The 26,357-nt window shown below is 45.8% G+C and overlaps 1 protein-coding gene across 8 annotated transcripts in view; it reads right to left on the bottom strand.

Moving 5' to 3' along the window:
• Window positions 1–394: 394 nt before the first annotated feature.
• The window catches only part of ULK1 (unc-51 like autophagy activating kinase 1), an 85,870-nt gene continuing 59,907 nt past the window's right edge, over window positions 395–26,357 (bottom strand). For 4 of the 8 annotated variants that reach the window (XM_041125714.1, XM_041125713.1, XM_030024084.2 and 1 more), the window contains 13 exons: window positions 22,216–22,341; window positions 18,421–18,572; window positions 17,503–17,586; window positions 16,635–16,897; window positions 15,798–15,982; window positions 14,863–14,978; window positions 14,128–14,271; window positions 11,347–11,534; window positions 8,415–8,593; window positions 8,152–8,270; window positions 5,749–5,906; window positions 5,396–5,531; window positions 395–3,447 (listed from right to left, as the gene is read on the bottom strand). In XM_041125714.1, coding sequence (XP_040981648.1) covers window positions 3,392–3,447; window positions 5,396–5,531; window positions 5,749–5,906; window positions 8,152–8,270; window positions 8,415–8,593; window positions 11,347–11,534; window positions 14,128–14,271; window positions 14,863–14,978; window positions 15,798–15,982; window positions 16,635–16,897; window positions 17,503–17,586; window positions 18,421–18,572; window positions 22,216–22,341 — 1,906 coding nt within the window. In that variant the 3' untranslated portion in view covers window positions 395–3,391. The remainder of the gene's footprint in view (window positions 3,448–5,395; window positions 5,532–5,748; window positions 5,907–8,151; window positions 8,271–8,414; window positions 8,594–11,346; window positions 11,535–14,127; window positions 14,272–14,862; window positions 14,979–15,797; window positions 15,983–16,634; window positions 16,898–17,502; window positions 17,587–18,420; window positions 18,573–22,215; window positions 22,342–26,357) is intronic. The other 4 variants (XM_041125715.1, XM_041125716.1, XM_041125717.1 and 1 more) reach the window with 4 other exon arrangements.

The raw sequence follows: 26,357 nt of genomic DNA, 5'->3' as shown, positions 1-26,357 counted from the left end.
GCTCCCACCCAGAAACTGGCTTCAACTTTTCCAAATTCAAAGGCTTCATCTGCGGATTTAGGCAACGTAGCTTGTTTTGTCGCAAGTTTCACCCCCTGTGAAAAGGGGTTAATAGCACTTTTTCACCTGAAAGGGCTGGTAGAACCAAATACATTAAATACCTTACTCGGATACCGCACTAAACTGGAATTACAAAGTACTGAAAGCAGGCCACTAACAATTTCAAATCAATTTTATTTTCTTAAATTGGTGTTGTACAATTTAAAGCCAAAAAAAAGTCACACAAAACACAAATAAAAAATGTTGACAAAGTATCAAGCATTACCTTATAAAGAACATCATCATACGCTCTCACAAACCTGAAGATACATGTTTATTAGACTGAGGTTTCTTGAAATCTATTAAAGACGCTAGACACAAACGCTGCAACAGTAACAAAGCCATGACAATAGCAGGTGGACTACACTAGCAACTTCAACAATGGTTGGGGAGTTGGTTTTGGGGTTTTTTTCTTTTTTTTTTCTTTTTTTTTTTTTTTGCATACCTTATTGTCTACAAAGCAATAAATATTTTTCACCAAAAAAGTTGGTTTCACGCTACATGCAGTTAGATAAAAAAGTCACCAAAGTGATGGCAAAATAAATCACCTGTCTGATTTGTTATTCTTTTTTTTTTTTTTCCTCCCCCATTTTGGGTTTTTTTTTTGTGTGGTTTTTTGTGGTTTTTTTTTTTTTTTTTTAATTCAAGCACAGTGGCTAAGTTTCAAGTATTGAGAGAAAACATATATATATACACATGTTTGTGTTTGTGTGTGTATCTATATACATACACACACATACACACACATATCCTTGTATGTATATACACAAACACATACATATATATTGGTTGTAGGTCTGTAAACCACAATTTTTTGGAGCAATATATACTTGTATACATTGAATGTGGACAACTTTGATACATTCAAGTAATTAAGTACAGCTGGAAGGTTAGTGCTGAGCTTGCCACACACAGAGATCGTTACACCTGCGGCAGAGACATGGATCCCGGGCTGTGCTTCTCCTTGGCAGGAGGCCCTCGGCGTACGCTCGGGGTTTGCCGGGAGGGTTCGGGGTGTCTGTATTGCAGAGTCAGTCCTGGCTTAGTGCTTTCGTGCTGCCTCCCGGTGCACCGCTCCCGCCTGCAGCATAGCCCTTTGCAGAACTGGTAAAAGCCTTTCGGAAGCAGTCTGGGTCTCCTCGGCATTTCTGTCCACAGGCTGGGGGGGTTGGTTGGTTGTTTTTGTCTCTTTTTTTTTTTTTTTTTCTTTTTTTCCCAGGCACAAGCACAAACGGCCACAGAAGCAGCAGGCTGTGAACGTATGATGTAACAGCAGCCCAATACTGAAGCATTTGTGAAAGCTACACTTAAACTTCCCTGGTTGGGGCAATTGGAAATATTTTTAAATTTCTTTATTGGCATTTCTGCTCTGTGATCAGAAACACCCATGTTGCCAAAGATGACGCCAGCTCCAAAGCCAATTCAGTTGCTCCTGAAACCCTTGTAAAGTATCACACTGAACGTGCCATTATCGAGAGAAAAAAAGCAATGAGGACTTAACCACCATGTGCAAAATATTTTTAGATCCCCAAAAACAAAGCCTGAGGTTTCGAGTTGCTTTCAAAGATACTTTTCTGCCCAGCGCTAACAAAATACTGCCACAACTCTGATAAATTAAGACACACACATGCGCACGCAGACAGACGGAAAGGCAGCCAGCTATCCTCTCACGCACATGCTCACAGCATCCGAAGCCTCAACCGGAACTCGAGCCACTCGCACCCACAGTCTCATTTGGCTACAGAGTCTCCCTAAAAGAAATGCTGAACATAAAAATGAACACTACAAGATTTCTTTATAAAAAAAATGAAGCAGCAAATAAAACTTCTTAAAAAATGCGTTTCCAATTGTAAGAGTGTAGGATCTTAACGCCTGTTCTTGAGCTCTTAAAAAGCACGGAGCTTTATATTGACTGTCCTTAAAAGAACATTTAAATAAAAAAAAACCAAAACAAAACACATCTTGGTACTGCCAGACTGCAAGTCAGCTTTGCCTGGTGTGGAGGAGGAACAGCACAGACTCTGCAGTGCTTTTTGCCTCACACTCACAAGATACAGTACAGTTAAATACGTACAGTTACACACAAACCATATATATATATCAATATATATTCACCCTTAGGAATACATATTAATATACGCACACACGTAGTGCAATAAAACAACCAGGAAGCAAGGAAAGGAATAAAGAGAACAGCATTCCTAACAGTCGTGATGTTCCTGGGTTGTTGTGTGATGCAAAGTCAACTTCTCAAAGTTCCCATAGTGTGTAAAGTGCTCCTTTGATTCACAAAGCTAGTGTTTTCAGTTTGGGGGGGGGGGGGGGTGGTGGGGGCTCCAGGAAAGGGGTCATTGAGCCAACAGCTGAAAGCAGGACAGCGCTAGTGCTTCCTCCTGGTAGATATGTACTGACAGGCCGAGCTGAACAGCCAGGAGTCTTTCACGTTAATCCCGCTGCGCTCGGGGACCGAGGAAGGAACGGATTCGTTTTGGCTTTTCACAAATACAGGAGCGTTACACTTTCTGTCGTCCTCCTGTTTCCCGCGCAGAGTCTCTTTCCCTGTGTCGTTCGCCCATCCAGGCAGAGAGGCAGTCCACACGGCAGCCACGGGAGATGCAAACTTCCCCAGCAGCAGCGTGTCCTCTGCCTCGCTTGGTAAGTCTGTAGGAGGTGGGAGCTGCTTCAGCAAGGCTCAGGCAAAAGGGAGCCGACTCCCTCCTCTCTGCCATTCTGTAAGCTCTCCAAGGCATAAACACGTATGAGAAGGGACAAAGGAGAGAAAGGAGGGGAGTCTCGGGTTGCCAGGAAGCTTGAAGATGCCTGGCTCTCAGCTAGGATAGGGGAAAGTACACAAACTGGCCTTGATTTCTGAATGACACCCTCCGACGTTAACTGAAGCCAGCAGTTTCAGCACATCCATTGCCTGCAATGGACACAGCACTGGAATACCCTGTTCTTAAGCAAGAGGGATAGGCAGCAGTCTTATCCTTCAAAGTGCTGGGAAGAAGCAGACTTCTATCCTTCATCCCCTCTGCCAACGAGGGAACCTTTCCAGATCGGCTACGTCTTCGCCGAGGCCTTTGGGCAGGGAAGTATTTGTGCTTGCTGCAGTCACACATCCCTACAAAGGAATCCAAGTCTGTGAAACAACTTCCCAAAATGTCAAAATACAAAACACTGAGCAGTTCACCCTCCAGGTCTCCTACTGCCAAAATCGTTTCCCACCACAGCAGCAGGCCGTTGGAAACAAAGTGATCGGCTGGGGCGAGATGTGTGAACAACAACACTGAAATCAGGCACAGAACCCCGACAGCAGAGCTGACAGCCTGCGCTCGATGCACAGTTTACCTGGGAGACAGAAAAAAACAACAAAAGAAATCAACTTCTCATTTTCCTAGCAATATAAAGACTACCAAAACATGCCGGAGATTGAAGAAAAAAAAAAAAAAAAAAGCAGAACTTCAGCAAATCTAAGCAGCCCTTCGAGAATCGTTACCGGGTACCGATTTAGACTAGATGAGGACCTGACTGCAAACACCATGCTGGGAAGGGACAGGTCAAAGGGTTGAATAATTGGGGATCCAACAACAAAAGCCAGGAGGCAGCAGTTGTGATAGAGGTATCAAGACGTTATAAAGAACCACCATCCACCGGGAACAATTTATTCACTTTTAGTTATTGGAGCGGCTTTTGCCAGCAGGCAGGATGACTCAAGGTCTCCAATGCCATTTGTCATGGCTTACAACTGAGAGACTGAGCCCAGCCCAGCACAGTCAGTGCCAGATTCTCATTGTCTGAGCCCAAGACTCTCTCAAAAGCTAAATGTTCGGTGGGATTCATTGCTCTCACAGGAAGACTTGCTGCATTTCTAGGTTCATCATTTTACTTTTCAGAAATAAGTAATCATATACCTGAGATCTAAAATGAAATGTATACCCACTACAGTCTACCAGAGAACAGCTCAATCAGGAAGCTGGAACATAGGGTAAAACAGGGAATACCAGGATATCAACTGGGAAAAGAAATCTATTAGATGCATTAACTGTATCTCTGGACAAAAGATGTGATTCAGGTTCGGTAAGAAATGGTACAATAGAAACTACTTAGTATTCCCTATTCACTTAGCCTTCCAGTACCACACACCACCCGACAGTCTCCCTTTGCTCTCCTTCAGTGAGCCTCATGTCAACTGTGAAAGTTGGTGATAATTAACTGACTGATTGCCTGTGAGCCAGAAATCTCTTCTCTCATTACCCATCCGAGAGCTCTGCCTACACGGACGACTAGAGCAGCCTGGCAGCTCTCTGGACGCTGGCCCAAGAAAGGCACTTGGTAGCCAGCAGAGGGGAGAGGCACGGTTTGCCAGCTGCGGCCTTTCCCTTCAGCCGTACTGAGGCCAACAGGAACTGCTGCGGATGGGCTGGTTTAGCTGTGGCAGAGCAGAGCCAAGGCCAAGTAAAGCTGCTCTAACAGATGATGGCTATCCCCCATCCCCTCTGCCCGCCTCCCATACAGAGAGATGACAGGGGTGATTAAACCCCAGCCATAAGGGCAGGGAAAGTGCGCTCAGAGCAAGTGAAATCAGTCCTTTTCACTCCACATGGAGTGCGGACTTGCGGAGCCTGCAGCAGCGGAGAATAACATCCTTCATGACAAAGGGAGAGCGCAGGAGAGATGACAGCTTGGAGCAGCAGACAGAGGAGTCCATCTGTCCCTGGGATAGGAAGCCAAATGATAGCAAGTAGGTAAGAGTTTGGCTTTCACTGCTACAGAAGCACTTGCTGATGAGAAAAATACGTCTGCTGCCTTCTCAGCCAGGCCTGGCGCTGGGGAACCAGACAGGCGAGCAGTCCTGTTTCAGGAGACGTGTTGGAAGGAGCCCTCGCTGTGCTCATCGGCCATCTCTGCCCGACAGCTGCTCCAGTTTCACGTTCCCAAGTGCTCTGTGCAGAGGGATGGTTCCGGCTGGAAACCAAACCCAGGCCCCTGCTGTCACCAAACCAATTCCTTCAGCGAGTTCTTTCACACATCAAAAGCTCCAACAAAGCCCTGGCAATCGCTCTGCATGTGAAGCTCTCAAAACATGGCTCAGAACAGGGACCTGCATTTCTAACGGTTTTCCCGCTGGGAAAGTAGACCAGGCTGCGAGGGGCTACAACAAGCCAAGAGATCTCTGCTATGTCCACCAAGAAGCAGCCAAAGGAAAAAAGGATGCTGGGTACTGAAATTTCTGATCCATGGAGCTAGAAAAACACATGTTCTAGCGGGAGGGAAAAAAAAGTCACTGAACACTCACATTTATTGATGTTTTCTATGTCCCCCTGTTCAGTGATGATGTTCAGGAGCCCCTCCATCAGCAGCAGAGCCTTGTGGTACCTCTGTGCGCAGTCCTCTCTGTGGTGGAACATCTCATCCAGGGCTGCAGACTGCACCTGCAGGCAAGAACCCCGTGCCAAGAGGTTACTCCCAGACCAGACCCAGCTCTCCCAGCATGGCCCCTCAGCTGCATGAACACCTCCCTCGCCCAGCCTCCAGAGGCTGCACACAGCACCACGAGTAACACCATCTGCTAAGGCCACCAGCAGGAACCATTAATGCCTGACACTTGCTCTGCACTATCCCTGATTCCAGGCACTGTATGGTTATTACCATTTGCACAGCATAGCTGAAGATGAGCTTCTCTGCGGTGATGCTGTTGATCCGATCCATGAGTTTCTGTTTGTCCAAGAAGAACCTCTGGAGTCTCATGTTGAGGCAGTGGCAGGATGATACACTGGATTTATAAAGCTCATTCAGCTTCTTCACAACTAGAGTAAAGGAAAGAAACGCTTTAGGCGCTACTTCCACTTCTCCCTGTACCTCCCGATCTCCACAAGCAGGACCCCAAATGAGTAACTTCAAGACAATGGGGTTATGTGAAAGCCAAAAGACTGGCAGGAAAGTATTTGCTGCACCAACAGGGTCTTTTTCCTTTCGTCTGTCACCTTCACCAGTTACAAGCCTGCACGTGGCAAAGCCTACATATATGCCTAGTTCACCTCAGGCCAGGTCTATTTTTGTTCCCTTCAGCTGCCACAAGGCAGAGAGCAGTCTGCACCATGCAAGATGTCTCACGCACCACCAGAAGCAACAGACGTGCCAGATACAAAGCTTCTGCTACTTTGATGGGCGATGACGTGCCATGAAGAAGTACGTGACTTGCATGTGGTAGCTGTTGGAGCTGAGTGTGGATGAGCAGCACTGACTAAGCAAGGGAATCTCTCTCGGGACTCTGCTGTCCCAGAAAGAAAAGACACTGATGCCTGTGAAAGGCCACCTTCTTTCCTGAACAACGGCAGCTTGTATGGGAAGGTGACGGGACAGAAACTCAGGAATCAAATATGATTCTGAGGAGTTAAATAACAATCCAAAACAGCAAGTGATGCCACAGGCTTGAGCCTCCCGAGCTGCATGGCATGCTCTACAAAAGTACTGAATACAAACTCCCACCAACATCTTATGAGTATTAACTGCTATGTGCACATTTGAAAATCCCCACACTGCATGATTTGCTCCTGGGGGAGGCAAATTAACCCATACCATGAACCAGCCTCTCTCAGCTACGATGCAGAGGGGCAACCTCACATGACAGCCAGGCCTTGCAACTATATCTAGCCTTTCCAGGCAGAGATGAGAGAGCCAGAGAAGAGACTGCCTCCAGGAAGAAAGGCTGCTGTAACTCTTCATCAGAGAAAAGGACCAAGGCACAAAAACATAACCCTCTCAGGGTCAGACTGTCAGATCACCCTTGCTCGGAAGGAATTTGAGAGGGAGTGGGAAGCCTAAAGCTCATGGGTCACATCAGGAGGGCAAAATGAAAAGCTCCACGAGAAGAGAGTCAAGAGAGACTGTTTAAAAACCAAACCCAAAACAACACACAAATACAGCAACATCCTCCTCCACGGAATTCAATCAGAGCTCTGAGCTGTGCCCAAATTATCAGGAAAAAAGAGAATGACTGTAGGTAGGGACCCTGCCTGGCACATGCTGCCCAAGGATACTCCAGGGCAGTGTCCTGTTGCACTTCCCTGCTTTTTCCATATACATTGGACCCAAGTACCTTGTAAACCCTCTTGTCCTCACTGTGCCCTGAAAAGCCTCAAGGGAGCAGTACTTTGTGGGGAGAGAAACAAGAAAAGACAGCCTTGCCCAATTCCCACACACTGAAGGACAAATTACACTATGAAGCTAGAAGTTGCAATCTGCCCTGAAAAGGAGTAATTTATTTGGGTTATGACAACTTTCCTGTTAGCCTGAATTTGTGGAGGATGTGTAGCTAAACCTGTGTATCTTGCTCCATACTGCCTGCTACAACGTATGTGTGCTCAATGTATTTAACTTCTGTTTTTTTACACCACATCCAAAGGGAGCATGAGTACTTCCAAAGACTAAGCTCTTGAGGAAGGTGGCTGGTGGGTCAAGTACTTCAAGTGCTTCAAAAAGCTCCCTCAGTAATATTACAATGGTAGTTTTAAAATTATTTCTTCTAATCACTGAATCACAGCCAACTTGCATGACAAGCCAGCCAGTCAGATGCAAATGTAAGGCCGTTAACACTAGCAAAGAAGTGACTCTAGCATTACCAGTATTTTACTTCCTGTGTTTTTGTTTCACTTGAAAAATCATCACTGCCAAGACAGGTCTCCATTTGCCAAGTAAGCACTTCCTAGGACATGCACTGTGTAATTAAGTTGGACTTACGTCACGTACAAATAAGTACCTGAGACAGAGATGTACAAGGAATCAGGTAAGATACATTCCCCTCTCACTAGTGCTGAAGATTCTCACAGGGGCATGAGCAAAAGCTTTGAGACATAAAATCAACGTGAAGAGAGGAACATTCCCCTCAGTGTGAATAAAAGACCTGGCTGTGCAAGTGGACAATAAGAAATAAGCCCCTGGGCATACCGGTGGGGGTTCACACTCACTCAACCCCCTCCATACCCTTTGCGATCCTTTTAATACTTCCACTCCAGGGAAGTCCTTTGCGCCATGTGCCCAGCGGCCCCTTACCTTGCTTGACGGTGGAGGAGAGGCACAGCTTGCCAGCTTTGATCTGCTCTATGGCCATCTGCAGCCCTGAGGACAGAAGCTCTGCTACTTTCAGGTACAGCACAAGCTGCTCTGCGTAGCTGCAAAGAAAGCACATCGCAATGCAAATAGATCAATGGCACAGTGGCAAGTGGCTCGAAGGACTTCTGGTACGGACTGATACATGGGGTGGGAAGAAGTGACAGAAGACTTGGGAGCTGGGCGGCTCTCTCCTCGGTCCTTACCTCCACTCCCGGCTGAGGAGGCTGATCTGGTCGGCCACCACGCTCTCCTGGAGCTGGTACTCAGATGTCACTGAACTGCTCATCTCGCTGGAGCTGCCTTTAAGGGCGGCAATTTCCATCACGTAGTGCACAAAGGCCAGCGTGAAGCGGAGGCTGCGCAGGATGTCGGTGTGCTCTTGCTGTTGAAGGGATGCCAAGGTGGGGGTTACAGAGGGAAAGCTGGCATGCCAGGGAGGGCTGCTCCCCTAGAGCTGTGCCAGTGACACATCCCAGCTTACAGAAATAACACCCGGGCCCCAAAGCCCCCTACACCTCTGCTTTGGGCAGGGACAGCCAAACTGAGCCCTGAGCCTGCACACTATACCAGTTCCTCCTCCACGGTAACAGCAGCAAGCAACCACCCCAGGCCAGAAATTTCCAGGCAGCTCCCTGAGAAGCTGGTGAGACTTGCTCCAAAATGACATGCCCCCTTCCCAAGGAGGATCCCAGCTCTCTGGAACTCTTTCAGAAGTCAGCCAGGAAGGGGGAGAGACCATGTGCACCACAGGCCCAGCTCTGGTCCCCACCACAGCAATGCTGCTACAAAACTGAAAGCGGGTGTGGATTTCATAAGTGACAACCTCCTACGCCACAGAAAACTGCAAACGCAGTGTGTCCCACCCCACAGCCCAGCCCTCACTTAGCCCTTGGTCTTTATATCCTCCCAGTTCAGTGCAGTGAGCCCTGGGTGAGATCCTCTGAAGGGACAGCAAGGACAATCTTTTATCTGCAACTCCTTGCCACTTAGCGAGTGGCATACACACTGCTACGTTCATTTCAAAGCAGTTGTTCCTCCGCTATTACAGATCAAAGGGGATTATCCCATTTCTGGGAAGCTGCATTGCTTAAGTCACTGAAAACATTTTTGGGAAGTTAGTATTTGTGGAAAAACTGAATGCCTGTGGGTCCTAGAAAATGAATTGCTGCCTGGAACAGACACAACTCCATTGTTCAAACTCTTTCTGTAGAGCAGTAGCTAACCTGCTTGATCTTCAAACATTCAGTGGCTCGATTCTCTCAAAGGGGGCTGGTAAGGATCTCTCCTACATGAATTTATCAAAAAAACCCCACACTCAAGTTCTACAAGCTTTTGTTTTTCATTCACTGGCTCAGACACTTGGGTGCTAAGGCAGCTTTGACTATCTGAAATACAAATCTCTCCTCCCACCATCTTGCTACCTGGACAGTCCAGTAAGGTCAGGAAGTGTTATCTCCATCTTCCTCTGTTTTCTTTAAAAGCAGAGGAGGAACTTGGAGATTAAGTAATTGCTAAGTCATACAAGAAGTTTGTGGCAGGGCAGGAAACTGCTGAGATCTTGCAGGTCTCAGCCTGGTATCTCTAAGCAATGCACAGGCCTTCCTCTCTGCTTATACAGTCAGCTTCTACTCATTATGCTGGCATTTGTAGCCTCATTTGGCATCAAAAGAGTCTTTCCTTCCGTAGCCATCTCTGTATTGTGTTTTTAAAGCACTGCAAAAGAAACTAAAACGTAGCCTTCAATTTGCCTTGTCTGCACCCAAAGAAACTTCTACAAAAGATGGAAGAACCACCCATCTGAATGCAACAGCTTTGCTCAAGATAAAAAAGGGTGCTTAAACAGTAAGATTTCAATGCCCTGAACTATCAGCAGAAATCAGAAAATCTGCCAGGTTTGCATTCTGGCCAACTCCACAGAGCACAAAGGGTCTCAATATATGCTGTAAAGGTTTTGCAACATGCAAATGGATTACTGTGCTCAGCAGAAATGATGACCGAACACAAATGACTCATTACAGACACAGAAACTGAGTTAAGTGCTACTAACAAGATAAAGTTGATACTTCCTTAAGACACCTCTCTTCAGACCAGTGTCTGGAATTGGTGGCAGCTGGCAGGGCCCCATACTTCTGGGACCTCGCACAGGCAGGATCCTCAGTCAAACTCACTACTATTGTGATCACATCAATGCTGAAAGTCCTAGCCCTGTGGCTCTACAGGTAATTAAGCAAACGAATGCAATTCAATGCATAATTGACAAAAAAATTGAGCTAAATAACATCTGAAGCAGAAGAGCAAACCCACATCCCTGAAACAATGTATGCATATCTCTGCGGGTATCTAGGGGTTTTTAGCAACACCAGCAAAATTCAGATACAAAGAGCCTTCCTCAGTCCCAGACAGCCTAAGGAGGTATGACGAACAGAGCTGAAACCATGACTGCACCTGCCTCCCACCTCTACTGCAAATGGGCAGCCTGACCTACATTTCAAATATATCTCAGCTACAAAAGCATTTGCTCTGCTTCAGCCTGTCTTCAGCCTGCAGAGAAGGGGAGCCTGGCAGCCTTCTCACCTTGACAATCTGGTTCAGCTGTTCTGGTGCAGAACATGGTGTCCCCCTGCTCCCATCAGTAGCATAAGTGTCAGGTTTGCTTTTTTTCAGATACTTTCAGCAGAGGCCGTATCACTGCCTGACTCCCCAAGTGCATGCAGCAGGCAGTCATTTGATACACTAAGCTACTCAGGCTCTCAAGTCAGCTATTACTAATGTTGAGCCTTTTAAAAGAGAAAAGGCCCAAAGTACCCAGGTTTTCTTCAGAAACTGTTAATACAGAATGCATCAGATAACTGATGTTTCCAGCCTGCAATTTCAGCTTTGGAAATGGTGAATTTTAACCCCAGTCATGGACTGTCTCATCGACTAAACAACTTGGTAGCAGGCTCAAAAGTCACTGTGCTAAATATGCCCTGGGCTTTCTGAGCACTGCACTGGCCTGGCTCTCTTGAAACCAGTTTGCTCCATCTTTGGAAGCAACCCCCTTGGCTCCAAACACGGAGTCATCTGACCTCTGGATTTGCTTTACTTTTATTCCCCCCGTCCTCTGCCCCTAACAAGTCCCTGGGATATACCCACCTCCATGAGTGTCTCTTCGGGCAACTCTGGTGCCTCAAATGTAACAGCACCTTCCAGGTTGGCGGTGATCGGATCAGCAAAAGCATACCGGAGACTTGAGGTGCCTTCCACAGCATCCCCACCAGTTCCCACTGCCAAGTGCCTGCCGGTGTATGAGCCTCCAGAACTGAGAGAGCTGGAAGACCCTACTGAGAAGAAAAATAGGCAAAAGAATTACTGAAGATAATAATAGTAGGCCAGGTATTCCTCACCCAGCAGAGAGGACTATCCTGTAGGATCCAGGAACCTGGATCTGATAGGAGCCAGCAACAGGTACTTTGGAGGAAGATGCAAAGACTCTTGATGTAGAATAACCACTCCCCAACATCACCTCCTTAGCGACTCAGGTAGACCAGCTTACAAGCTCAAGCAGATTTAATGCACCTTCCAGAATGTCTGTCATTTATGGAGACAATTCAGAAATACTTTTTTTTTTTTTCTTTTTTGTCCAAACCCTTTCTGAATCCTGCCACAATATCTTGGGCTGACTTTTATCATACACCACCATAGCCAACTTCCCCATCTTGGGTCAGTGTGGTTTGAACCCTGGTTCCCTAGTTTTTACACTATCACTGAATGAGCACCTCTGACAAGTGAGGTTTTTATCATGGTTTTAAAACACCAAACACTTACATGAAACCAGGAAAGCTTTCTATTACATGGCCTGCACTTCTGCTTCCCCCTCTTTACAAATAGGAGGCTGGGCAGAGAGTAAGTGACTTCAGCTGAGTCAAGACCCTAACCTCAGGATTCAGGAGACCCTGTAAGTATGGTGTCCATCAGACAATTCCCTCACCATCATCTTTTCCCCTTCTCGACCACTGAATCCACCCTAAGAGCACATTGCGTATAAAAGATGGAGACTTCAAAAGGAGTTTCTGTCTCAGGGTATTCATAATACATTCAGATTCAAATACTTCCAGAAGGCTTCATATCCCCTGACACACTGCCACAGAGGGATATATGCTGTCTGACGGGGGGATGCCAATACCAGCTACAATACTCTGCTAATTCTACCAAGGCTGTATTCTCCACTGTCACTGATCCTTTGGAGGGAGATGTTTCTCTTCTACCCATGAATTTAATATGCTGCCCTACCCTGCCTTCAAAAGGTTCAGCAATATAATAATGCACAACTGATCTGCAGAGAGGCACAGTCTCCTCTCCTCCCAAAGCTCTCTCCCTGTTAGCAGCTATGCTTCAAAGCCAAGTGGATCATCAAAGACTGGCAGAGTATTTCCAGATCTTTCAGCGAGAGGAAAGGACCAACAATTTCACATTCTGGATACCCTGTAATTCCAAGAGGCTGTTTGCAGAAATTGTTGACCCATGAAGAGGCTCTGCCTTTATATCTGTCAAGTGATCTTACTCATGGCTTGTCCAAGCACTTCGGGTGCACAGTTTCAGCTTGCAAAGCTCCCCTTTTCACCATTAACTTTGTGCATTAACCATAACATAACGAGTTACTGCACAGACCTAATAAACAAAGCTTGTCAAGCAGCACTGCTTTGACCGCATTGACCTAATGCTGTGCATGTGTTGTAGGTGCACTATTCAACAGCCTTGTCTTCCAGGCATCCCATCTGAGGTCTTGACTGTTCGGCAGACCTTAAGCATCCAAATCTCAACCCACTAAAAACTGGTGCTTGGCTCTGCTTCCAAATTGCTATTATCCTTGCAAAAAGCAATACAGGAAGTCTGAATTCTCTATTCGTAACATTTCAGTACTAGCTAGAGGCTGTAGCCAGGATAGTAACCCCATTGTGCTACAGAGGCCCGTCAGACACTTTGTAAGAGTCTCTGCCCTACAGAGCTTACCCTCTAAATAGATGAGACAAAGAAAGGATTATGGTCCCAACTTTCCAGACAATCAAGGATGTGAGTGGTTTTAGTTATGATGGAAATCCAAGCCATACCCAGGAACTGAGCCCATGTGTGTCCCCCATCCCAGTCAAGCAGCTTATTCATAGTTACATCCAAACCTTCCCTACAGTAATTAAGAACAAGAGAGTCGACTGCATTCAGATGAGCAATAGCCAAGACGAGAACCCAAACAAGCCAAAAATGCAAATAAAAGTGTCCAAATATTTTCTTAAACTGAACATAGACTCCAGCTCACAGACACACTATCCCAAAAGGGCCAATTACCACAGCCTCAACTGTGGGCTGATAAGGCCAGAGCACTGGCATCTTAGAAGAAGTATCTGTCAAGCAGGAGTGCACTTCCCCATTTCCTACTTAAGTACCTCAGAGCGTAAGTAACACCACTGATAATTTTGCATACAAAGCCATCCTGGCCCTTTCCCAATGATACTCGTGTACTGAAATTGTTGGGCACGGATGGTCATAGTCATCTTTTATAGCTCATCCAAAACCCATGGGGAAAACGATCAGAACACAACACAACCTTTACGTTTGTTGATCTATCAGCAACACTGGGTCTATGAACAGCTGCAGCATTATTCCTGAAGCAGAGAGCAATGAAGTAAAAGAAGAGTTTGCCTGTCTCTTCCAAGTACCGGAAAACCACTGTCTGGCATTAGTCCTTGTGCCAGCGCAAACAGTTATCAGCAATAACTGGGGTTGGCAGGAGCCAGCACGAGAACCTCAGGCATTTAGACCAGCTGAGCTCTACCAACTGTGCTCTGAGCAGCCCTCTGCCACCAGCAGCAAGGAATTCAACACATCGCTCTGCCCCCAGGCATTCCCACTGGAACAGGCAGGTAGGTATCAGCCCTTTACCTGAAAACATCCTGGTCCTCGTGGTCTGTGGGGGGGTTGTTCCACTGGGAGGGGATCCGACAGTAAAAATCACTGGGGATGGGCTGGCAGAGCCCCCAGCCCGGGCACCAGAGTGCAGGGTCCCTCCGTAAGCACCTGAGGGAGCTGGGGAGACAGTTGAAAGGTGCAGACTGGCATTACAGGAAAGTTACTGAGAGCATGGTGTGCCTCACCCAGCGGTTTTATGTTCCTGCAGACTCTCTTGGGAGACAGTGGTTACCAGCACAGGCCAGCACTCCCTTTGGAGGCATCCCCCAAGAACACGACCAGGCCAGGCTGGCATGAACTACAGGACACGAGCCTGGGCAGCGTTACGCATTGCTGCAGCTGTTCTCCCCTCCTCGCTTCCCAACCTGCAAGCCCAGGAAGACCCACCCTTGCAGAGCCATTCATATTCGAGCCGCCTAGCAGAAAGTCCCCACTTCCACACGTTACCACATTCAGAAGGGGCCAAAAGAGGAAGCCCTGCCTACAAAAATCACACCACTAGCCAGCAACTACACAGCACGCGTAGCCCACAGACCTTCGAGCACTCCACAAAAGAAAGCAAACATCATTACACTCCTCACACACGGCAGTCACTTCCTTTGCCAAAAGCCATCAGAAAAGCAGCCTCCCATTTGTAGAAGGCATGTAGGCAAACTGTTTGCCCCAACCCAGGACATCCTGCCAGATCTGCCTGGCCTCCCCACCTACCTGCAATTTCCATTGGCTTCTCATTGTTCAGGCTGTCGTTGCTGCCAGCTTCTGAGATCTGTGCCCCAAAGGCTGCCTTCAGAAGCAGGTCAGTGAGCCTGCCTGTGCTCAGAGATCTAAAAAGAGGACATACAACATGATGCAGAAAATCAACAGGTGTTAATTTTTCAGCTACCTTCCACTCCAGTTTGTGCCATTCCTGGTCCACAACCACTTAACACTACAAAGCAAATAGTCTGAAGCTGAAATGACCACTCTTCCTCTTTCAACAGAGCATCTGAAGCACCTCCTGCTACTTGTAGGAAGTATACAACTACCGTGACTAACTGCAGTAATGCAAGCACTGACTACAGCATTATTACAACACAATTTTTCTTTGATGGAAGATATGGAAATTAACATCAGAGGACTCCTCCAGATCACTGGAGAAAGCTGCAGTCTGCAGAGAGGCATGTAAGAAAAACTTAACACTAACACGCGAATGACTTTGTATCCTGCAATGCTCATGACAGTCAGCACGTGGCTTTCAAGCAGATCTCTGGTCTGAAGACCTGTGCCCACTGTTTGATGGACAAGGAGCACCCATAGCACCCTCTCATCCATGACAGGCACAGGCTCCGCAAAGACCAAGGCATGCATCTGCATAATTGCAGGGAGACTGGTCTAATAACAAAATCCTGCATCCCCACTTGATGAAACCCTGGACACTAAACACAGCGTGAAGCTGCAGACAATCTCTCACTTTGTAAAATCTAGGCCATGGCCCGCCCCTGTAGAGGAAGAGCAAAAATCTGCATCATATCTGCTTGCAATCCAAAGGTGCTAGCAGATAACTACAGAATGTTTAACTTCAATGTTAGCTGGAGTTTGAAATTTGCCCCATCTGTCCTGTATTAGGGAATGAAGCACCACTGTATAAACAGGCTATAGCTCACCTGCCCTTGATCTCTTCCACAGGCCTCAATCCCAAGCCAGTTTGCTGGCAGTGGAAATGACCCATCTCCTTCAGATCTGGCAAGGTCTTGTTCCGTGTTGGAGTCATCATGACCCCCTGATGGGCCAAGAGGGTGAGGAGATTCTGGGAACTTGGGGTTTTGGGAAACTCAAATGGGGACACAGCCTAAGAAAAACAGAAAAAACAGAAACCTTTCTTTAAAAACAAAGGACGAAGGTTCCCCTCATCCTCCCATTTGTTTATCAAAATTAAATTGTATGCTTAACAACCTGCCTGAAATAAAGAGATAGAAATCCCACCCCACGCAGTTACTTGTCCCCAGTACCAGAAAGACTAAAACAAAAGGACAACAAGCTCTGCTGAAAATTTGTAGCAGCCTAACATAAGCAGAGAAAATGCTGTCACAGTGCCAGCTTTGCATGAGACACCAGGGCTGTCACCTGCTTAACTGTCTGCCGTCTCTGTTGGGGATTCCTACTGGACACACACTTGCGTCACAAGCCGAGCTGCTGTGTGCAAACCAGCCCAGGCACTACAGTTCACTAATGCGCTTCTGACTAATCTGGGCAGCTCCTTTTCATTGCCTGTTTGAAACCCTGGACTCTGCTCAGATGGTGAACACTGCTACCAAGTGAGATCTGTCCACTAAGAACTAGGACACTACCTCATTTCACACAGATCACTAAACAGCCCTTGAAGAAAAGCGAACAAGCAGTGATAAATCCAGGTCAGAGTTATCTGATCATGCAGCGGTTCAGCCCCAAATAACCCAAAAGATTGAGCTGTGAGGAACCCAAAATCAGACTCCTTGACATACCTTTGTAGGGGAGCCCATTATAGTTGGCAAAGGGCTTCTCTGCATGAACTCAGACAGCTTCGGTGAGGATCTGAGCTGCCGGCAGTGCTGTAAGCCATGAATCTGCAGAGGCTGGCTGATTGGGGTATGACCGAAGTGAGCAACAAGAGGATCAGAGTGCTGCTTGGTTATCTTCTGCCTGCAGGAATGCAAATCTGACAGGTTGGGAGCACTGTGGAGCCGGGAGCCCATCCCTCGAGGAGAGTGTTCGGGCGCCGAAGAACCTGGAGAGCCCAGAGCGACAAACCACATCATTTCACAAAAAGCCAGCCTGATCCCAGGATCCACTGCACAAACATCTACAGATCAAAACCTTCCGTGGATGGCTAAGGATGGCACTCTGATCAGTGCCACAAAACTGCTAGGCCTGATTGGGTTTTGACTCTACAGGAAGAAGAGATATGAACAGGGAAACAAAAGTGTAGCTTCTTCCCTTCGCTGCAGCCCTTACAGAGAAAGGGACTCTGACTGTCAGAGCCCAGCAGCAAGGAAATTACACATCAAGCAGGCCACTTGGCAGAGGGGGTTTTGAGATGCTTTTCCTTCATTCAATCCATTGACTTCAAAGTCCCAAGTTTCAAGCTTTTGTGACACAGGCTTTGTCAGCACTGGAAGACACTGGCTGACGGGATGTGAATGGATCAACTCCAACTCCTACCAGCACACAGAAATCCTGGCTGGCCAAGCATCAAGAGAAGCTGCTGAGAAATCCTGGCTGGCCAAGCATCAAGAGAAGCTGCTGAAGGAACATACCCAACCTTGAATGCCCTGGGACTATGGTTCTGGCCTTATCCATAAGAATAATGAAGGAAGGTAAGGACCAACGCACCAGCGACAGGAATCCTGCTTCTCACTTCTGCTCCAAGATTAGACGGGATAACAGTCTGGCTGGGCTGCTCTGGGATTGTTCCAACTTTGAGAGAACACAATAAAAAAAAGTTTATTTGGTATTAAGTTTCCATAGGCAATAACAACACTATGCACCATCTGTTTTATAGAAAGATGCTAGTTATCTCTTTCATCTTCTCAGCCCTAGCTGCGTGGTGAAAATATCAACAAATCCTGTAAAAGGAGTAAAAAAAAAACTTCTGTCTGGTATTAGTTTAGCAAGTTTTAGTCTGACTTTGCAGTGATATTAATTCAGAGGAATAGAATATGAATATTCTGCACTTCCCCACCAGCAGAGTCTAATAAGTATAGGATTGGAGACACTAGGGTTATGGAATAGCTAGTTGCATCAGAGTCTGTTTCTTTATAGAAAACAGCAAATTGCACTAGTTGCACACTGGGGTTTTTCTTATCCCTTTCCACTTGAATTGCTTGTTAGCACCTGGATGCAGCTACCAAATATTCAGACAGCTACTTTTCAGTTTGAACAGTGAAGTTCAAGCCCTTCCAAAGCTGGTCAGAATTTTGCTCTGACAACAATTGGCTTACATTTTTTCTCACCCCAGCCCAAGCCAGTAAAAAGATACTTTGCACTTACAGAAGCCCTCTTCAGAGGGCAGCAAAATGTTTGATGCAGACACCAAAACAAAGCTTGTCTCTCCTGGGGCTAATAGGTATTTTCCTCTCCATTTTACTGAGGCCAAAACACCTGTCAAATGATCTATTGAGAAGACCCAGGGAGAACACAATAATCTGAATTCCCTATTACCTGGCAGCTACAACTGGTCATAACCTCCCTCTTTACAGTACAGAGGCACATAATTTTATTAGGGCAGCAACATGCCAGTTGACATCTTACCTTGTGGCGATGGCATAAACGGCTTGGCACCGCCAAAGGAGAGCTTTCTAGAGCCGGGCACAGATCCATGCTCTCCAGGATAAGGAGGGGAAGCACCAGTTTTAGGAAAACCAAGAGGACTTGTACTGCTAGACCTCCGGACCGTACCAGACCTTACAGAAAACAACAGCAGCACACACGTTACTCCAGGTGCCAGTAAAGAAGAGTAAGGAGAACAGTATCACCAGACACTCACAAACACACTCAGCTACTTCCACAGAAGTGGAGCTTCATGGCTGTTTATTCTGGATAAAAATCCCACTGTTCTAGGACTACATGAATACAGATTAAGATGATAATATTTGTTCTCAAGAATTTCAATCCAAACAAAATTTTGCAAACCAAATAAAAAGAATGAACGAGATTAGTTTAGCTGTAAGCAGGAAAGCCTGTCATTTTTCAGAAGTCACTTTTAGATGCTTTCAATCAATCCTGAACAAGACAGTTTCATATCTTGCCACGTCCAAGGTGTTTATTTTAGACGGTGTCTTCAGAACACCCCGAGAGCGCTTTATTCAAGTGTCCCTCCTGTGCTGAGCTACTCACCTTTTTATCAAAGCAGCCGTTTAGGCAAAAAGCTCCATGCGTGCAGGTTGTATGATGCGGAGGTAAGCTGTGCCAAAGGCACTGCTCTGCAACAGAGCTTTGACTCAAATCAGAAGCTACAGAGCAAAACAGAGCAGTGTGTGGCTGTCAGATCTGAAACAGTTCAGTACTACCCAGAGGAACTTCTTTTTGGGCTGGATACTCAGAATTGCCTGGGCTCCGAACTCTGTTAACTCCTTGTGAAGCCTCACCTTAGGGAGTTAAAAGTAATTTGTACAGCCCACACATGCAGGAACCTCAAGAATTACCCAGCTGCTAAAATGAAACAAAAGAGGAAACTAGACTAGCAGGAAAGTGAGTACAGCCACACCACCACTCTGGAGAGAGATGGGATTATTGTAAATGAATTATTTCTCAGTATTTTAATGTTTTCACCACTCGTTAAGAACACACAACCTAAATAATATTTACTGAAATGCCATTCTGCTTCTGCAGGCTCCTTCACCAAGATTCCTATTACACTTGCCTATATGAGAAAACAGTCTTTTCATCAAATCTTTCATTCTACTCCCAATTTGAACATTTTTTCCTTTGTTGAAAGAACATTAGTCTCAGCCAGTAGGTGGTTTTCTTGACAGAAATCAATGAATATGCTGAAAAAAATCCTCTTTGCTCAAGGCACTGAAAGATGCTATCACCAAGGTATCCTGCCTCCTCTCCCAGTGACGCTGCATTAAGCTGTCCATACATACCTGAACAGAAGGAGCAAAAGCGTATGGGTTTCAGCAGTGCAAGCAGGGCTAGCTACATTACCCAGGAATGGCAAAGTCATCCTGATGAAGTGTCAGACCTCTACTTAACAACACTGCTAGATGTATGTTTTACGTTATGCCACATTTCAGAAAATAAATAAATAAATAAAAATAATTAAAAATAAATAAATAAAATCTATTTCAGTAGTTGAGGTATAAGAATTTGATCTGCCACCCCTCCACCCCCCCTTTTTAATGTGTTACTACATTTCTCAGCTAAATGAATCCATACGTGAATTTGCATGCTTGGAAAAAAGGAAATCCTTTAGAATTTTAACCTAAAAATCACTTCTCTTCAGGTTGCTCCAGATTCAGAGGCCTAATGCTCATCAAGTGCCTGACCCTGAAGCAAAATGAATACATAACAAGGAAATGGCACACCTGGCAAGCTGAAAAGATACCTAGACGTTTAGTGGCAGAAAGTATTGCTCATCCGTGTTTTTAACTCTCCAGAACATAAGCCATCCAGAAGGCTGAATATTATCTATCAGGAACTTGCAGAAAAAAACACCAGCTGACTGCCACTGCTGAAAGATATGGAATGTCAAATGCCACCCTACAAGACATGGGATAAGCAAGCAAGCAGACGAGCAGGACAGGTGATGTGGCCAAAAGTACGCACACATAATTACCACCTCAACAAGGAACATATCTATCCACAAACAAACTACATTACATAGGCATACACCAGCCAGTCAGATGACAGTGGTCAATTTTTCAGAGACAAGAGTGTACGTCAAGGTTTGCAGTCAAATGACTTGGCAAACATGATGAGGCACTTGGCTGTAATGACCTACTTGATACACCTGATGGAAAAGTGGAATCACACACTAAATGCTTGATGAAGATTTCTCCTTCCATTCCTGAAGGGTGTCTACTGAATTTGCTGATTAGAGGAAGTGATGGTGAGAGATAAATATGGCTTCCTGGGGCAGAAAAAAAAAACATTGAACGCCAGAGATTTTTGAGAAGATGCTAAAAGCAGAGTGTGAATCATCCTGATTGTGTCCATTCCTCGAGTTCCTCTGCAGGGACAATGCTAATCTCATCATTACACAGTGGTGACTAAAAGGAGCAAAACATGACAGTTTGATCCCTGACTGGTAGCTGCAGGCTGTGAACCTGAACTCAGCAGCCCGTCACCAGGCTTGGGGTAGGCACAGCATGCCTACGTGCATCCTCTGCACCTTCTCCAGAGCTCTCACTTTATACGTCACATGGATAACCAGGACTCTTTTGTGAGTTCCAACACTAACATGGTCCACAAGTTTTGCTGTAAAAAATAAAAGGCATGTAGGAAACAGAAAGGAGTCTACCACAAAACCTGCCACACACTTGAAGAAGTGAGCATAAAATAGTATTAAAGTAACACTGGCACAAAACAATCTCTCTGCTGATCCTTGATTACTATCAACATACTGTGTCTCTACTTATGGGTCCACTGTGAATAAGCTTTATCCTGAATTAGGCTGGCTGAAGCCCAAACTTAAGCTGACATAAGTATTACCCTACTTCTGAAATCTAAACTTAAACTAATCCAGATGCCAAAGCAACTCATCCAAAAAAAGACACACCACCTCATAGACACTTCTGTTTGAATGCCCCTGCTGTACAAACTCTTTAAGATCCTGTATGAGTCTCCTTCCAACCAGTCTACAACCTGGGCTGCTGCTGTCAACCCAGATTTCAAATCTGTAAGAACCAGAAATTATACGTGAGAAGAGACAGAAGCCCTATGTGTCTTGGATGTACAAGGCATTACCACTGAACTTAGAAGGTCAGCTGTACGGCTGAAGGCAGGCATCCGGGTCTTCCTGATGGCCTTCAGAAAACATGCTCTCCCTCACAGGCATAAATTGCTCATGATTTAATCACGCCTGGCTGCATAACCACATTAATATGCAACTCGTGTAAGACACATCATCTATGGTATGACTAGCCACAGGAACTAATTAAGGTAAAGTCAGGTAAGTTTTGCAGCCCCATCCATTTTAGTTGTTTATCTCAACTTTTTCCCTTTATAAAGGCATCCGACAGATGGATGGTTCTCTGCTTGGAGAGACCCAAACCATAGCTGGCATGGGAAAAGCCATCAGACTCAAAGGGGCTCAGCCTGCACTGAAAGTTGACAGGACCTGTCTCGCATACATGCGCACAGATAAAATTTACAGAACTTGGTAACAAAATAAACCTCAACATCACTACAAAAGTACCCCAAAACCATGTTACTACGTAACACCACGCTGGCTCCCTACAGCAAGGAGGAGAGCCCATCACAGAGGGAAATTTTTAGACGTACAGAGAACAAACTGTGAAACAGTTTGGTTTACAGCCCTCGAGCTGTAATACAGGAGCCCCTGCACTGACGTTGCCCCATCCTCCCAGCCCCAGCACTTACCGCGGAGAGGCGTATTGATTGGGAGACTGCAGGTTCTGCTCAATCCGCCGGTAGTTATGAATTTGCGTTGGGACCGGAATGGGCACAGAGTGTCCGTACTTGCTGCTAGAAAATTGACCTGGCCGGCTGTTGAAAGGAGACACACAAAGAAAGCCTCTTGTAAGGGGTGGGCCGTCAACTAGGTAATTGGAGTTTTTATCTTCATAAAGCAACCGTTCCCAGGGAGCGTCCCCTTGGCTGCTCTTGGGTTGTGGGTTTATACTGGGAGGTAGTTCAAAGTCATATCAAAGGGAAGTGGCAGCACACATCTCCTGAAAACAGGCACCTTTCTTCCAGCACGATTCCCACCCACAGACTGAAGTTAAAACATACACCCAAGCGCACCACTCCCTCCAGGAAAATTGGATCCCTACTATTTCAGGCCACAACTGGCCTAGTTTCCAACAGCTCAGATCCACAGCCAAAGAGCACATCATTGAACAGGGGCTAAACATTTGTGGCTCACAAAGGATACCAGCAAAGATTTTGCTGCCAAGAGCTACTTGCAATTCATGCAGAGGCATTGCTGCAGCAATGGCATCTCCGTGAAAGTCTCAGCACGCCAGGAAGAGAATACAAACTTGCGGTCTATATCAGAGTATTTGCAAGTTAACTACAGGGTGGAGAAGGCAATTTGGGAGAGAATAAATTTGGGGGACAGAAGCTGGTATCTATATACCCATTGAGGTCAGCTAGAATGTCACACAGACAAAATGGGACAGGCCCATTCTGCAAACTTCAGACTTCTTTCTAGTTCCATCCAAGCAGGTTAAGCAGCTCACGTCTGATATCTATTCCCCCGGGTGACAGTTTCCCCTGTTACACTTAGCCTGTACACCACACCACACAAACCACGTTATACAAAAACCATGCAAACACGACATTTAACTAAGTAGCCGCCTAAAGTCTTTTCCCAAAGGCTCCAGAATTCTGGGATTAATTGCCATGGCAATGCTATTTACAACTGCCAACACCAATTGCAGGGACGTTGCACAACTACAGAAAGATCTTATTGGTAATGAAGGCTTCTGCAGTCTTCCTTGTTGTCAGTCAAGGACGCACGCCTGGATCTGCCCCTGAGAAGCAGAACGTATCACTTCTTTGGGTCTAACACTTGGAGTGGAAGTGTTTTACATAAGGTGAAAGGAGATATTCAATTCAGCAAGAACGTACATTTTGCACAGGGGAAGAGAGAAGAGTTTGTGTCTTATTTGGCAAAGCATCCCATTACCAGAATTTCTTTTTTGGGGAAGGTCAGCAGTACTCTGTAGTTTATGGTCACAGTGTTGAACAAAGCTGAACTCCAGGAATGCGTCTGCAGATCTCCACACTGTGTACATGAAGACGCTCTTCCATCACAACAGAGCCAAATAACTGAAAAAGATCTTTCATAAAGGCTGAAAGATCACAACATGATTCCAATTTCTTCATTCCTCTCTCAAGATGTCTACTAATTTTTTAAGTTCTATATATTCCTCCTTATTTTTTCCACCAAGAGAACAGACTTCTAATCTGATGTCTGACTCTAAAAGGCAGCATGGAAGCCTTGATTCTTCATTGACGTACAATAAAATACAGACATTCAAGGTTTCTGATTGCACAGTGAAAAGGTGAGGCTTTGGTGTCTCTGCCTTCCATCAGTGTAAGACATGGAGTCAGACAAAGCAAACAGAGCTTTAACCAAGAAATCTGAGGGTTAACATCAAACTTTATACATATCCTGACTTTCAACATACGTTTCAAACACTATCTCTTCAATCTGGCCAAAATCCTTTGGGGGGAAAAGTAGTTATCTGGTAAAATGATCCCCCCTCTCTCCAAGAGTTATAGGAAGTCCTTATAGGAGCCAGGTTTCTCCACAAGGTGCATGTTGCAAAAGAAAGCATCCAAATGAGGTGACATATACTAAATATGCTAACTGGCTTCAAGCCTTAAAGACTATGATTGACCACAAATTTGCAAAGATCAAGAGATAAAGCTGGGACATGGAGTTTAGTTACTTGGCAGTAATTAAAAGCTCTTTGAAAATGGTATTAAATCCATTGCTGTGGGATACATCCAAGGAAGTACTTTTTGTTAGACTTATTAAGCATCTTCAAGGGAAAAAAAAAAAACAAAACCAACTGACAGCATCTTTTAATTCTGCCTAGTCCTTATACTCTTAGTTAAAAACAAGGAGAGCTGCTTTAGAGCACACCATGACATCCTGAGGAGAACCCACTGCTGGCCACTCTAAAATAACCTTTGCTTTCTGTCCTAGTTGGACTGCATCCAGCATTGCTTGCTAGCCTAGAGCCACACATGAAAGGGAGAACTGCTGCTTCCAAGTGAGCAAAGACAGAGAGAAAATCAGGAGCCCTCTGCACCAGTGAAGCCAGGTGCTGAACCAGTGGGCCTCATGACATCTACAGTGAAGGGCACCGAAACCCATGTGAATAGTAAGGGCATACCTGGGTGGCACCAGTTCAAAGCACTTTCAGGGGACAGATCAAAGATAATGCTTTACACTCTGGATTCAGAGTGACTGCTCCAATCTTTCATTACTTATGTCTTATTCCCCATCCTGGACAGGGTAGGAAGTAACTTTTCAGTGTTTCTTCAAAGCAGATAGAAAAGTGAGAAGTAGCACTAGGGGGTTTGGCATCTGCTCCACAGAAGCTGCTGGGAATGAGCAGGAAAGACAGCGAGAGCAGAAGCATGTTTAAATCACAGCCGCTGACATCGACTTGCCGCCTTGTGATCCAGCAGAATACAGTGAGGCCGGTTTGGTGAAGACAGCAGTGAACAGTGAAAAGTAGGCAGCATTTGTAGTCAGCTTCCATGAATTTCCACTCACTGCTGTCCAGAAACAAGGCCAAATCCTTTAATAAAGACTGATCCCCAGAATGCAAAGGAATCAGTTAAGGAATAAGCTGTTAAAAAGCTTAGCAGGCAATGGCATAAGAAGCCTCATGCAATTAAACTCCACACTGCAGTACATGCTTGCCAATTAATCTGATCACGTCAGCAAGGCTTTGAGCTATATTCTTCTCCTTTAAATTTGTATGCTTTGAGGCTATGTTTTGTCATTTTCTAGGCTCTGTTTATGTGACAAGTGTGTTCAACACATAGCCTGGGACTAGATTTTCTTCTTAAAGATTTGAGAGTCATCCATCTTCCAGTGTGAAATCCCCTTCAACTGCTCTCCCCCAACAGGTGCCATATTGACAGAATAGAAGATAAAAGCTGTCCTGCTTCCCCAGTAGGCAAGAATGAGATGGGAAGCAAGACCGCCAAGCTCCCTGTAAGCTAAACACATACCATAAAGCTTCAAGCTCTAGAGTCAATGGGATCACCTTCCACAGACCATTAATGTCTCCTGAACATAAATGTGTCTGAAGGCACTGGCAGTACTGGGCAGCTGGTGCTGTTATGTGCGGGCAGCTGTCACTTACAACATTTCTGAACACCAAAGCTAAGTTTGTAGCAACTGGTTTAGTTGGAACTAAACCTATGACCATGCCTGTTTGCACTTGTTACTCCTACTGCACCCTCTGTTACTAAACAAGGCCCATGTAGCAGCATTACTTTACACAGACATAGTGCAACGAGCTGTTCGGCGCTTCAGGCAACTGCAAACAACTAAGTAGGCCCAGATCTGTCCTTCAACAGCAAGGAGAGATGAGCAACACTCCTCCACATTTGCCCTCCTACCCCTTGCCCAGTAATTCAAGCCCATAGTAGTTTCAGCTTTGGCTAAAGTGTTGTACTCTAATTCACTGCATGAATTTAGAAGCAAGGGTCTTTAGCTGGAATACTCGCCGCCTCTGCAGGCTGAGCACAGAGGGGATGAGTAGCACATACGTGCCAGTGGAGTACATTTACTTTCTGCTTGAGAATAATCCCTGGCCCTCCAGGGAACAGAGTTAATTCCAGCTCTACTGCATTCTCTTCTGGCCCCTCCTGAGGGCCAGAAGGAGAGATAAGCTCTATAGTTGGGACTGATCAGTGCCCACGGCTGGGGAGTTTCTCCTGGGTGTTTCTTGTTACCCTTTAATTAAAGGAGATATGCAGATCTTGCCCAGCACACCAACATCTGTAAAATCCCCTTGTGGAAGCCAATG

This window comes from Aquila chrysaetos, chromosome 9 (assembly GCF_900496995.4).
Source record: "Aquila chrysaetos chrysaetos chromosome 9, bAquChr1.4, whole genome shotgun sequence".
NCBI lineage: Eukaryota > Metazoa > Chordata > Aves > Accipitriformes > Accipitridae > Aquila > Aquila chrysaetos.
The sequence above is the reverse complement of the archived record's forward strand: the minus strand, read 5'-3'. Positions and strand labels throughout refer to the sequence as shown.